The sequence below is a fragment of the Sitodiplosis mosellana genome, unplaced genomic scaffold, assembly GCF_009176505.1.
Source record: "Sitodiplosis mosellana isolate CC-2019 unplaced genomic scaffold, AAFC_SMos_1.0 Smas_scaffold_6166, whole genome shotgun sequence".
Lineage (NCBI taxonomy): Eukaryota > Metazoa > Arthropoda > Insecta > Diptera > Cecidomyiidae > Sitodiplosis > Sitodiplosis mosellana.
The window spans coordinates 4271652-4286094 of record NW_022601407.1 but is presented as its reverse complement, the minus strand read 5'-3'; the positions used below and the strand labels follow the sequence as shown (position 1 = coordinate 4286094).

General features: G+C 34.7%; 1 protein-coding gene across 2 annotated transcripts in view; it reads left to right on the top strand.

The window, feature by feature from the left end:
• Window positions 1-11585, top strand: part of LOC129575333 (sodium/calcium exchanger 1) — a 25750-nt gene extending 14165 nt beyond the window's left edge. For both annotated transcript variants that reach the window (XM_055458740.1, XM_055458741.1), the window contains 9 exons: window positions 3054-3099; window positions 3218-3263; window positions 7970-8118; window positions 8498-8597; window positions 8939-9067; window positions 9304-9462; window positions 9970-10089; window positions 10398-10449; window positions 10633-11585. In XM_055458740.1, the coding sequence (XP_055314715.1) occupies window positions 3054-3099; window positions 3218-3263; window positions 7970-8118; window positions 8498-8597; window positions 8939-9067; window positions 9304-9462; window positions 9970-10089; window positions 10398-10449; window positions 10633-10843 (1012 nt within the window). In that variant the 3' untranslated portion in view covers window positions 10844-11585. The remainder of the gene's footprint in view (window positions 1-3053; window positions 3100-3217; window positions 3264-7969; window positions 8119-8497; window positions 8598-8938; window positions 9068-9303; window positions 9463-9969; window positions 10090-10397; window positions 10450-10632) is intronic.
• The last annotated feature ends 2858 nt before the right edge of the window (window positions 11586-14443 follow it).

Below are 14443 nucleotides of genomic sequence, written 5' to 3'. Positions count from 1 at the left end.
TCTCTCTCTCTCTCTCTCTCTCTCTCTCTCTCTCTCTCTCTCTCTCTGCATTCAGGCTGCGTACCGAATTTGATTAGAACTTTTTAATTGTGGAAAAAGCGTTTTTCTCATTTAAGCACAAAAGAAAACGTATATAAAAGGTATTTCGGGTAGAAACAATGTCGTTTTTTCTCTCTCGATATTTTCCATTGGCTACTACGGGATTGAGCCTGAATGTGTCCTGAAACACCAAAAATACATTCTGATTTATATACTATTTCTGAACTATAATAACCAGCGTTGAGTCATAGCATATTTGCACGTAAATAAGGTCACGAATATCTAGAGAACACCGAATGTGGTAGAAAAGAAAACGCATGAAATCGATGGCAAGTAGTTGGATCGAAAGAGAGAGAAAGAGTGAATATCGTAACTTCCGTTTTTTTGCATGCATCTCTGCATACAGATTACTCTAAAAAAAATACCCAATGGAAGAGCAACCGTTGATCTGATAATTTCCGATGTTGATAAAATGGTGCAAATGTGGCCCAGGATGAGCATACTACTACATACGTAGAAGAAAGAGCACGGGTTTTATACACGCAAAAATAAACCATCGGTGTGTGTGTTAAGCTTCAAAATTACCTGCTTTTTCTCATTTTCTCTCCGACTCTCACATTAAGTAGGCTCTTATGCATGCAGCCGCCTTTGTTGTTAATGATTTTCACAGTTCGAACTTATATAGACTCGTTGAAAAGGAGAGAACGGGGAAAATGTAAAACACACTGAGAGCAAGAAAAAGAGAACGAGAACTGGAGTGAAAGAAGCTAATAGAGCATAGACGAGAAAGGGTGAATGAGAGCGGCAACAAGAAAGAGTAGAGAAGCCGAAAAATAAGAAGAAGAAATAAGAAAATAACAACTACATGATACATTAACAGCACTTAATTTGGTGTTCACATGGATTTTCGCCACGAGCTTAGATGCACTCCCGTTCTCTCTATCTCTCTCTCACTCATTCTGTGTGTGTGTGCCACACTGCCTATGGAAATGATTTTTTTTTGGATTGCTTTCACTCAGATTACATACGATATCGTTACATATGTGTGTCAGTATGTCGGAATTAGAAGGAACACGGAATATTTTAGTCGCCGTTAACACATTATTCTGCTTCATTTCATTACATTGAACCAATTTCGTACTGAACTGTAAACACGAAACGGGAGATGAACTAATTAATACGGCTACAATAACTTGTTTCTTTTTTCTTACTCTTTCACCATCACTCTCTTCTTCTGTTCTTCGTTTTTGTTGTTGATTTTTTTGCGTTCGGGCCCATTTTCTAATACCAAAACTAACCTTTTTTTGCAGTGTTTAAAACAATAAATAGGCAATGCCAGCCATAACAAGAGCTGGAGAAAAAGAAAAGAAGAGAAGCGAGTGAAAAAAGAAATCAGCGCCAACAATTCATTGCTCATTCATTTAGGTGGTTTTGTTTTATTTCGGCTGTTATTTGGTGAAAAGCACTTTCTGTCGCACATACAATTGAGCTAAAGCTTCCGCTAATCATTTTAGCAAGGGCGGCACATAATGTGTACATATATATACGTGTGTGTGTGTGTTACGTAATTGCTCGGTTGAAATATATATAATGCGAATACATGGAATGGGTAATTAGTGAATAATTGAAGGAATCCAAAGTTGCGCATTTCTTTTTAAATTCATAGAAAATTTAGTCGTGTTGCACGCAGGGGAACGCTTTTTTTCATCCCGTTCGTTTGTTCTCCAATTGAATTGTATGGCTCCGGATATTATATCAGACTCGAACGCATATCGAGATCCTAAAACTGATTTTTCTTTCTCTCTATTATTACATTTTTACATTCGCCGTTTCCTTTCAATTTGCTTTGCTTTCGAATCCGAAAATAATGTGAATGGGCCAAAGTGAAATAAACATTTCGATACCACCTACAAGTCGCACGCAGGACTTAATCGTTTTCATGGTACATTTTCCACGGTTGGTGCCACCAACTTGGTGGGACTTTTTTCCTACTTGTTCTCTCTTCCTCTCTCTCTCTCTCTCTCTCTCTCTCTCACATTCCAAACGGAAAAGCTTGCCTATTCAAAAATGTGACGGCGGTGGTGGTGGTGATGTTGGCGGTAGTGAAAATTGCGTGTGTACATAACGGCGATGCATTCTCTTCCCCCAACATTTATCTATTCCGAAAACGAATTAATAAGCAGTCATGGAACCTTGCACTAATACCGTATTTTACCTTCGCTAATTTAGTTCGACTTATGCAATTGAGCTTCTAACAACCGCAAAACAGCACGCTCACACAAAATCTACTAAATGAAAATACGGAGAGTAAGAGAAACCGAACGAACATACGAATCGATATGACGTACAGTTTTCTTCTTCTTCTTCTTCTTTGGTGTTGTGTTTGTTTCTGCCATAATCCATTTGCAGTAACATACGCTGAATTTTCTAGCAAATTATTTAAAAGTGAATGCCATCGTTGTCGATGATCGACAACGACGACGAAAACAAAACGTGGTCGAAAATGTACAATTGATTCATTTATAATTGCAGTCTCGAAAATTTAAGCGCCCCCAAAGGCGACACCACCACTCGAGACTAGGCTATTGTTTTGTTGTTATTCTAGTATAAGTTTAGAAAATGTCATCAATGTTTGATTTTTTAATGAAATGACGGCCTGAGAAGAAAAACCTTTCCTACAAAGCCTGTGCGCAGAACACAAACACAGAAATATTTTAGTTAAAAGGCGAAGGGCAAATTTGCGAGCGCAAAAACCTAATATATTTACAGCGAGCGCAAAAGCATAAGAGGCCTATTTATACGGAGTTTGCATGCCAGTAGTTGTTATACTTTTGCGCTCGCTGTAAATATATTAGGTTTTTGCGCTCGCAAATTTGCTGTTCGCCTTTTGACTAAAATATTTCTGTGTTTGTGTTCTGCGCACAGGTTTTGTAGGAAAGGTTCTTCTTCTCAGGCCGTCAAATTATTCTCTGCCTCACTCACATTTTCTCTTTTGTTTGCTTGTTGATTTCCAGAAAGTCGATACCGTTGGTTATTTTGGAGGAAGGCAGCTACGAAAAGGTAATTTGCCAAATAATTTTTTTAAAAAAACCATTTTATCCCTAAAATTATAAAACGAATATTACTATAATAATAAAACAAAAATTACGTTTCTGTATTCATTTCAATTGCGCCAAAGGATGTACTTTTTTATGTGAATCTCGGTGAACCACAAATGGTTGGCGGTATGTATTTGAAACGATGATATAACGCTTGGATGTGTTGTTTTACATTTATTTTTATTTTCACGTTACAATGTAGAAAATTATATATACTATAAATGAATTAGACGGCGCGTTTGTTCGCATGTTTGCGCGGTGAAGTAGAGAGAAACCTGGCGCATAGCTCATTCTTCTTTTAGTAATTTTGTTAATGCAATCAGAACCAGCGAACATGAAGCAAATCAAAAAGAGACACACATAGAAAAGAAAGAAGGAAAAAAAAATAAAAACGCCATCACAACTGAAGCGAGTGCAGAGCAATTGCTAGGGCAAACTATTATCTTTTGTAAACACACAGAAACCCACACATACATGCATACAAAAAAAATAAACTTAATTATAAAATCTCGGGGAAAAGCTTCATATAAAAGCCAAGATGTACGACGTCGCTCTTAATTAGATTCAACCTGCTTGTGTTGCTCGCTCTTCTGCACCACCCCTTCACCTGAACCCACCAAAAAACAGAAACTATTAGAGTATATATTGTGATTGTTGATCATTTTAAATTTTATAATTTGTTAAACGACAACCAAAAGCGGGCAAAAGATATTTGCTCAATCAAAATGAATTTAATTCAGTGTTTGTTATGGGATATGTTCGTTTCATTTAAGATACACACACACACACACACACCGTTATTCATTATTCACGATTTTGTGTTTTTCGCATTTTGCCGCACCACAACACCGTGTTTGATGTCAATATACGCACAACGATTGTGAGTGTGCGGCCCGTTTGAGCAATGTGAGTGAGTGAGTGAGAGAGCGTGTTCAAGTGTCTCAACAAACATTGGCCCTAAACCTCCAACACACCTCACCCATCCACCCCCTCACACACAGAACAAACACCGCACAAATTCACCAGAAAAAGAAATCGTTCGAGTATTTTGCTAGATTTTAATTGTTAATCACGAATTTTCCGAACTGTCAAGAGAGACATCAGCAGTGATATTTATGTGTTCGTTGTCACATTGTTCGGTATGTGGCGATGTCATCAAGAACTGTTAAAATAAATGTCTTAATATCTCTCCACTTCTATATCTCATTTGTCTACTGTGGGAAAAATGGTTCCCCTTACAACTTCTTTATCTTCTTCTTGTTGTTGTCATTATTATTTGTGCTTGTAAAGCAGAGGAGTTTTGTCAAACGGCTTAAAGTAGAAACATGTCGATCAAGGATGCTTAAATGAATTATGATGTTTAAGACATAAATATGCTGTTTCCATCGAAAATGGAAATGAAAACTGGAAATGCTTGTGTTGTCGCTGTCATTGTCGCTTATACTATCGTGGCTCGACAACAATGACGGGGCAACGAAAATGCTTGCTTTGATACTATATGTTCGAAGTGATTTGAGGGCGCTAGCAAGAGCGCGATAAATTCTCCCTTTGCCTCCGTTGATCCGGTACTTGTTCCAAGCGAGCCACTCGCCAAAGACAAAGAATTCTTCAATCAATTTCGGCGTTTGAAAGTTAACGAAACGCAATGATTGTTGTTTTTGTTGTTGTTGTTGTTGTTGTTGTTTTTGTTGTGTTTGTGATGAAATTCATATTGCGAACGAAACAAATAAATCAGAATAAAACAAAATATTATATTCAATGTTTGGTAGACGAGTAGAAAATGTTCAATTAGTTTGTTCATTTCTTTTGTGTTTTGTCATTTATCTTATGTTTTCTATATTTCTTTTATGTATTGCTTATAATATTTACAGTACATTTTCTTTCTTTCTCTCTCTCTCTTTCTCTTTTGCATCACTGATGTGCACCTTCTGCTACTATTACTTCTTCTGTCATCACACAACCGTTCTAAAAACAAACAAACAAACAAACGAACAAAACAAAATGAAATATGAAAATTAAATGCAAAATCATATTTCACCAAATCAACATAAAACCAAAAATTCATATTTGCTATGAATAAATGAACGAAAAAAAATCAATTCACGCAAACCGATGTATTCTTTGATTGAAAAATTATTGGACTATGAATGTCAAATGAACACTAATTCAAATCGATTAAAATGAAAACCAAAAAAACAAAAATGAATCAAATCATGATAATACCTTGCAATTGCACCAAAAAAAAAACCATGGTGTGCGCGTCCTTCTGCTTCACGATGAACTATTTGAAATTTTAAAAAAATGCATACCGAAACTATGCGCAAAAACGTTTTCGTACGTGCAAATGTGAATAATGCGCCAATGAATTTGTAAGTAAATATTGTCTGAATGATAAAACAAAAATAAAATGTCCATTATCAAATCAACAAGAAAATACACCTAATATTGATTTTTTATGCATCAAGATATTTTATAATATACAAACAACAATGACGCACTTTTGCAAACCTGTGTGCCATACATGAAAACACTTTATTCTAAACGCACGCACACACACACATACACACACACACGTTGATTGATTAAAACCAGATAGTGTTTTTGTCCATGATCATTTGTTCGTTGTGTACTAGAGCGCAAGAAAAATTCCTTGTGCATTCATTTGTGGCCGTGTTGAGTTGATAAAAAAGTGTTTTCAGAAGAAAAAAAAAACTGAACAGGAATGATTTTTTTATACCAAAAAAAAGTTATGGAATGTCTTTATATCTTTTGTGATTCCTTTGATACAGTCATGTATTTTGATGTGTTTGAAGAAGACAAAAATAAACCAACTCCAGAAGTCCCAATAATTATTCAAAGCAATTTTTTTGTGGATTTTGCAATCAATCAAACCCGGTCGAAATATGTAAAAATAATCTGTTATCTCACGATTAGGTTGTGAAACTACTATAATTATTGGGAATCATTCGATATGTGAAAATTGTTCATAGCATTTTTTCTTCCTGATTGACAAAACACAAATATTTCCATTTATCAAATTTCCTGCCAACAAAAAAAAATTGTCCTATCAAAAATAAAAACCACCAAATTTCCGTGTGTATAATATCTTGTTTGGAACCTGGGTCTGTTTGACTTTGCATCATATGCAGATTTTATAAAGGCCAAAATCAATAATTCATTTGAATTACAACTCATCCGCTCACATATTCCATATTAGTATTCTCGCAACATAATAACAATGAAATGCCTATTCTATCATTGCTTTTTGAATTTTCTCCCACATTTGCATTGTGATTTTGTGTGTTTTTTCTGTGGTTTTTGTTATGCAATTACTTAAGTGAATATAGTATGAATGAATATATATTACGCTTCCGTGTTGCACATTGGCTGGCACAAAAAGCATACATATTGCTTTTATGCTAACAAACTAATATACACAATTGTTTTTGATTGTTGATTAACATTTTTGATTGTTGCCGCTCATTAGTATTTTCATAAGTGGAAACTTTGTTTATAATACCTCCCATAACACCACCACCTGGCTACCACTACCACCTCGAATGCATTGACATCAAAAATTGACGTTTATTTCGAAATGCATTTCTGAACTCTCTGCAAGCACTGACCATAAATACCTGTTCGTGTTTGTTTCACATCAATTTTAAATTGAACGAACAGAAAAATGTGGAAAAGAAAACAACAACATTTTTTCCCTCTGTGCTGTGTTATGAATGGATAAGATACAACCTTCGTTGAAGAGCGCTATGACTCTCTTTTTTCTTCTTGCATTTCTGTTCCTTTCTCTCTCTATCTCTCTCTCTCTCGGCATCTCTCGGTGAAAAGATGAAAGGAAACGGTAATGACTCTAATGTTCAGTTTATTCAATCTAATTAGTTATCCTGGATGTTTAATCTACTCCCTCTTTATCAACTATCTCGATATGAAAGATTCATCCGGTGTATGGCGCGAGTAAGAAACCGAGAAGCAGAGAGAGTGTGTGAGAGAGAGAGAGAGAGTATGAATATAAAAAAGTGTTCTTGCGAAACTCATTGTTTTCATTGGTTGGAAGTGTTGTTGAACTGAATACATGCTTATTGGTGCTTCACACCGATTCTTTTATTTTTTTTTCTTATTTCTTCTTTCGAATTTTTCTGCTTCTTTTTCTTTTTATTTTCGCATGAATGCTTGAGCAAGGAGGCTCATTGTATGAGGCTTGAGTACCGCTTCGCTTCCTTAGAATTATGAAAAATCTAACAAAAACAAAAAAAGAGATTTCCACCTCACGCTAATTTGACTCTCAAACGTTTTCCAGCTGGTTGCAACTTCTTTCATTTTTTGCGCCTACTGACATTTAACCCTGACTGAGAGTTTTTTTGTCTCTGTATTTTTCTTCTACATTTATTTTTCTGACTAGAGTATATAAAGTGTATCATATGCAAAGTTATAGAGATAGAACTTTCTTTGAAGAAGAACATAAAAACCATGGATCTTTTAGATTTCATTTAGAATTTTTATTGTCATATACAGTCAACATATAGAGAACGAAGAAAAAAAAATGACAAAACAAAGAAGAACAAAAAATAAAACAATCGTGCATCTTCAAACCTGTGTTTAGATATGTTTGAATTCCAAATGTTTATTGATAACATTTTGTACGTAAATTTTTTGAGACAATAACTATTATTGCTCCTATGTTGTTGAATACTTATTCTCTTCCCCCGTTATTATACATCCCCATTTTGTATGCATTCGTTTGGCTTTTGTGTAACTTGCGAATCGTTTGAATTTAATCGATTTTCTATCTTGTTTCACTTCTGTGCAAATCCATAAAGATGATGAATTAGCAAATGCGATTACCGAAGCAGAGGCAAAAGCACCCGAAGATCTCACGGACAAAGACAAAATGGCGCTACTCGGTCGACCCAAAATGGGTGACATCACTCGTGCACAATTGCGTATTAAAGAGAGCAAAGAGTTCAAGGTAAGAGCACGTCTAATCAAATTACAAAACATCTATTCATTTAAAGATAAATAACCATCATCATTAACCCATATCCTCACCTCCCGTCCCGTCCATCTCGATGAGATTTATCGTTTTATTGCCATCGGGCTGAGGTAAGGGATTTAATGATTCAAAACGGTGGCATGTAACACAACAGATAAATATATCTCAAACGCAAAACATTATTTGGTTAAAACGAATTCCATGTTCAAAACATTACCAGATGGCAATTATACATTAACATTTTAATTTGGATTTAGTTGGAGTTTTTCAAGATATTAATTGACAAAATACACTTCGGTTCTCTCACTCTCTCTCTATCTCTTTTGTCCTCTCACTCACTCTCACACACCTACAGAACACCGTAGATAAACTAGTGCAAAGAGCGAATGCTTCACTTCTAATCGGAACGTCTTCGTGGAAAGAGCAATTCATTGATGCATTGACAGTCAGTGCAGGTATGTAATTAGACACAATCCTACCCAAACAAACAAATACACAACCATACGTACGCACACACAAGAGTAAAGGCCAATTTTCCGATGCAAAAACACATTGCTGTGGTGGTTTTTGGTCGGTTTGGTTTGGTTTGTTTTTGACATTTAACATTGGATTAGCTTAATGTAGTAGTTGGGATTTTCATGGTCTATCTTGATAAGGCAGGCAAAAAGCTTTTGTGTGAAATGAAAAATGAAATGCCAACCAGTGAATGCGCGTGCTTTTTTTCCTTACTTTCTAATTGCTTTTTTCTTCCCTCCATGTTATTTATTTTGTTCTTTCTGTTCGCTTCTATTTGTAGGCGATGATAATTCAACAATGGACGAAACGGATGGCGATTGTGAAGAGCCAAGTCCAAGCTGTGGCAACTATGTAATGCACTTTTTGACATTGTTCTGGAAAATATTGTTTGCGTTCATTCCACCAACAGGTAGTTAGAGCCAGAAAATATTCGGCCACTCAAATTGAACTTGAGGCGCATAAAAAGCTTCACTTCAATTTGCATTAATTTCTATTACAACACCAAAACCAAACACTTGAATTCAACCGACCGACCCACCGTCCATTCAAATTTTCTACAATGCTTTTTTTTCTCTTTCTCTCCCTTCTCTTTCTCCATTTGTTTTGCGTGTTTTGTTTTGTTTTTCTTCCTCATTCTCTCTCTAGATATTTACGGTGGATACGTTTGCTTTGTTGTGTCGATTTTTGCCATCGGCGTTGTCACCGCTGTCATTGGTGATGTTGCTTCACATTTCGGCTGTACATTGGGAATCAAAGATTCAGTGACTGCAATTGTATTCGTTGCGTTGGGAACGAGTGTTCCAGGTTTGTATTGTGTTCTTAGTTGTTGTTGTTGTTGTTATGCTGCGAGAAATGGGAAAAAAATCGAGCCCATTTCGGTCGAAATTGAAATCAGATGGACCAAATGGCCCAGAAAATAATACGCACTCGCCCCATAAATAATTCATTAAAAACAACGAATAGCCAATGAGGATACAACGAATAAGAATGCGCACCATTTTCTTCTCGCTCGCGCCTCACATTCCCATTGTTTTTGCGTGCGTGTGTTATTTTTTCCGTTCTATCTCTTGCTTGCTTTCCGGCTGTTGCCGTTCGAAATTCAAATGAATATCACCATTTGAATTGATACATGATTTTTCGGTTGAACCAAATGAATATTGGCTACTTGCCCTCTGTCTATTTTAATGGCTTGGATGCTTTTTCGATGGAAGTATGTTTTTTTTTATTCTCGGTCGATAATTTATTTTCTCTTTCCCTCTTTTTCTCACTCTCTTTCTCTGTTGTATGCCTGCGACCACCTGATTTATTTAGATACATTTGCGAGCAAAGTGGCTGCCATCCAAGATAAGTATGCAGATGCGAGCGTTGGAAATGTGACTGGAAGTAATGCTGTAAATGTTTTCCTTGGTATCGGCGTTGCATGGACCATCGGTACGTATTTTTAAATGTACTTTTCCTACAAATTTTCTCTCTCTCTCTCAAGAGGTGTTTCATCAAACATCTATCGTTTTACATGAATTATTAAAAAAAAATTGTTCAAAATGATGGCAATACAACATTGATGAACAACGATTTTCATGAATTATTCGACAACGATTGAAACCCCCGATTCAACTCACATCTACTATACATCTATGTATATACATCTCAATTCAGTTTTTGTAATAATACTCTAAATTTGTATGATTTTGTCTAGCCATATTTAACCATTCAAAAATCATTATCATTTATCATTTCAGCCGCTGTTTATCATTGGTGGAATGGTTCGCAATTTCTTGTTGAACCTGGCAAGTAAGTATATTTCTTTTCCATAAGAAGGAGCAAGCAAGAAATGAATGAGTGTTCGTTCGTTCGTTCGTCCGTCAAAAAGCCCTTCGGTCAATTACACTCTCAAACTAATTTATCTTTGTTTTGTTTGTCTCACTCTCTTTCTCGCTCCCCCCCCCCCCTTGGGTGCTTGTTGTTGCTGTGTAGCTTGGCATTTTCGGTGACGTTATTTTGTTCGGAAGCTGTTATAGCGATAATAATTATATTGGCGCGTCGTGTTAAAGCAATTGGCGGTGGTGGTGAATTGGGCGGCCCAGCATTGGGAAAATATATAAGCAGTGGTCTGTTATTTGGTCTTTGGATTATTTATTTGGTAATGAGCAGTTTAGAAGCTTATGGAGTAATCAAAGGATTTTAAAATTATATACATATTATATATACAATACACATAGAAAAATTATACACACACAAACAAACAAACATAGAAGAGATTAAAAAAAGAAATCATGTCAACAAAGAAGAAGATAATGAAGAAAAATCAGTTGCAATTTTTAGTTATATTTGTTAAAATGAGATTATGATAGCAACAACAATGATTGAGATCAAAACTGTATACAATGCTTGTATGTTTTTATGATATTTAATTGAATTGAGAATGCGGATGAAGATGATGATGATGAAGAAGAAGAATATAACATTTTGTTCATTTGTTACACTTGTATTTTTACACAAACATCCATATTTGAATACTCATAAGTCAAATATTATATATTTGTATCTTAAAAGCCGTCGAACAGATTGATTATTTATCAACAGCAACAACAACAACAAGATTAATAATAAATAAATGAAAAAGACAAACAAAACAAGCATAATAATCAATTGATGTAAAACATGTTTAGTGTAGGTGGGATTATAATTCGATCGCGACAATAGACGTAATGTCTGCACTAAAATAAATTCGTTCAAGTCCTAGCATAAAAATGTAAGAAGAAAACACTCAACCATATACTCACTCTCATACAACACACTCACACACCGATCATATATTTGCTGCTTGGAACGTGAATATGAGAGGGAAAAAAGGAACTTTTCCTTCTAAACAATAACTAGCATTATAAATTAGCTACGAGCAGAAAAAACCAACTAAATGGAGAAAACGAAAGCAAGAGACAGAGGAAAAGCGCGCGCGTATTGTCGAGATCAAATTGTATGGAAAATCAAATTCACTCCACACATTAACATTAACATTAACATTAACAATAGGTAAAAACAACAACAACAACAACAACAACAACAACAACAAAAATGTTCTTAGAAAAAAAAACTATATATGAAAAATAAAAACAGAATATATATGAAAAGCGAAATAAACAAAAAAAAAACACAAAAGATGGAATAAATGTTACTAGAATGTTGTTCATGTTTATGTATTAATTAAGGCTGCGGTCACACGAAAACCATTTTATGATAAAAAAAATTATTTAAAATAGACTATAAATATGTTTTACACATATAACGAATAAAAAAACGCGTTACTGAACTAAGTTCACCAAAAAAAAATGAATTAAAAGAAATGAAAAAAATTGTAAAAATTTATAACGAATCGCTGAGATTTTCGGTTGGATTTGAATTTTGCAATCGAAATGGTACACAAAAGATTAGCGGTAAAATAAAGTGATTTTTTTTCTGTGTGGTCAATTCTTCACACACACACATGCATACACACATGCGAAGACATATGTAGCTATTGTGTTCCATATTTTCGAATGTATGATCATTTCCGAGCTTTTCTCGGCGAACGATGAAAAAAAGTAACAACAACAACAACACTTAGACCTAAAAATAAATTGAAAACAACAACAAATCTGTGCAATCAAAAAACATTTTACAGTGTTGCGAATGCTTTCAAATGGTATTCGAAATGGAAATAAAGCTCATTCATCGACGCGCAATCATTCACTCCATTCCATCGTCTGTACCCACGTTCCATATCCGTCTCAAGCCCCATTCTCAATACTCAATCCATCGAATGACGGTTTTGATACCTATAGAGTAGAGTGAACCATGTAGCGAATACAACGGACTTCCGGATTTCTAGAATTTCTAATTTTCATATCGTTTAAATGAAGAGAGAAAAACAGCGTAGGTTGACAAACGGTGGCGTTTAGGTTTTCAAGTACTATATCATTTTTAATTTTGTGGTATGGTGGTATAAATATATCATTTTTTTTTCAGCGTCAGGACAATAAAGACATTTTCTCTCTCTCTCTCTCTCTCTATTCATGAATTTCATCCATTTTTTCCTCTCGGTCTGTTTTTCGGTTTAGATCGTTAGCAATAATTTTTAGTCGTGGATATAAAAAAAACTACTGAACGCATGGTTCAAGGTTTTTTTCTGTCTTTTTTTTAAAGAACACGGTCAAATGATATCATTAGAATTTATAAATGAAGAAGAGAAGAAATAAAAACAAACATAACGAACAAACACCTGACCAATTTTTTTGCCCAAAAATATAGATAAAGAGAAATTTTTGCCAGAAATGCTACCTCACACAAAGTTGAATTTTTAGAATTTTTTTCGAACATATCGATTCATTTTTTTTTATTGATGATTACATCACATTCACACACAACAACACCATCCATGTATTTTTGTGTAGAATCAATGGAAATTTTTCCAATCGAACGCCTTTTTTTAATATCCGGAGATTGAATGCAGCGAATGAATCCGTTTCGAAAGCTATTTTGAGCTAGTCTATAAAAAAAAATCCAACCAACAACAACAGCATCAACCAATGCATAATGCCATGCACAGTGTTCAAGAAGAAAAAAAAACAACAACAACTAAACTAAATATACAATATAGGATATATCATTTTTGTCACTCTTCTTCTATCTCTCATGTACTTATCTTTCCAAATGTATTTTTCCATTCATTCAGAACTTCAAATGCTTTAAAAATACAATCAACCACACTCTAATATACCAACAGAACGAAATGATGAAAAAGAAAATATATGGAACAAAATCAATCGAATGCAAAACGAGAAGTAAAAATAAAATCAAATCAATTCCAAAAATCATACCCTAACTCTCTACACTTCGAATCTATAACCATACACACACACACTCACTCAACCAAAAAAAAATCGTTAATGTTTCGTTTTACATATTTCATAACAATAACAAACAAAAAACAACTCTTATTTCTAAATTAGGTCTATTATTCACTATGTTCCAATTGGTCACTGTATTTTTCTCTATTTAATAAAGCAAACTCAAAGTATAAAAAAGTTACTGGCGTTTTTTTTCTCTCCCATTTTCTTGTGTCATGTAACAGAACAAGCGAAACAAATCAAACAATTTCGTCCTCAAAGAAATGTTTTAGTTTGCCATGAGAGCGAAGAAAAATACCAGTTTGAAACTCTGGTTCGAATGAAACTTTGAGTTCCTTTGAATGGGAAATAAAACCAACAGCAACACAAGTTTAAAATCCTTTTGAAGAGACTCTCAAAGGAAGTTGATTTAGTGTTCAATTTTATTTCAACGAGGTGTTAATTTGACTCGCTTCACTCATTCACACACACACACACACACACACACACACACAAAGAATTTTCCTCCGCTTTTAATTAAATTTCAATTTCAATTAAGCAACAGGAATGAAAAGTCCGTTCAAGCGAAAAGTTCTGTTCTATTGTAAAGGGAACAGAGCGATAATGCTTTTTGAATAGCAAATGCTTACAATCCATCGATCGCATTTTTCACTAGATGGCGTTGAGTGTTTCTACACACAGTGAAGTGAGAAGAAGACGTCGTCATTGTTGTCGTCGGCTTTATTTACAAAAATATTTTTCGCATTACACACTCCTATAGATGTGATGAAGCACTCAATTCCATTTCCATGTAAACCAAGGAAATGCTTCTTAATCATCGATTTAATGAACGATTTAGAACGGAAACAAAAGTCGCTACTTTGTGTGACCGTGCATTTGGTCGACATTAATTGAATACG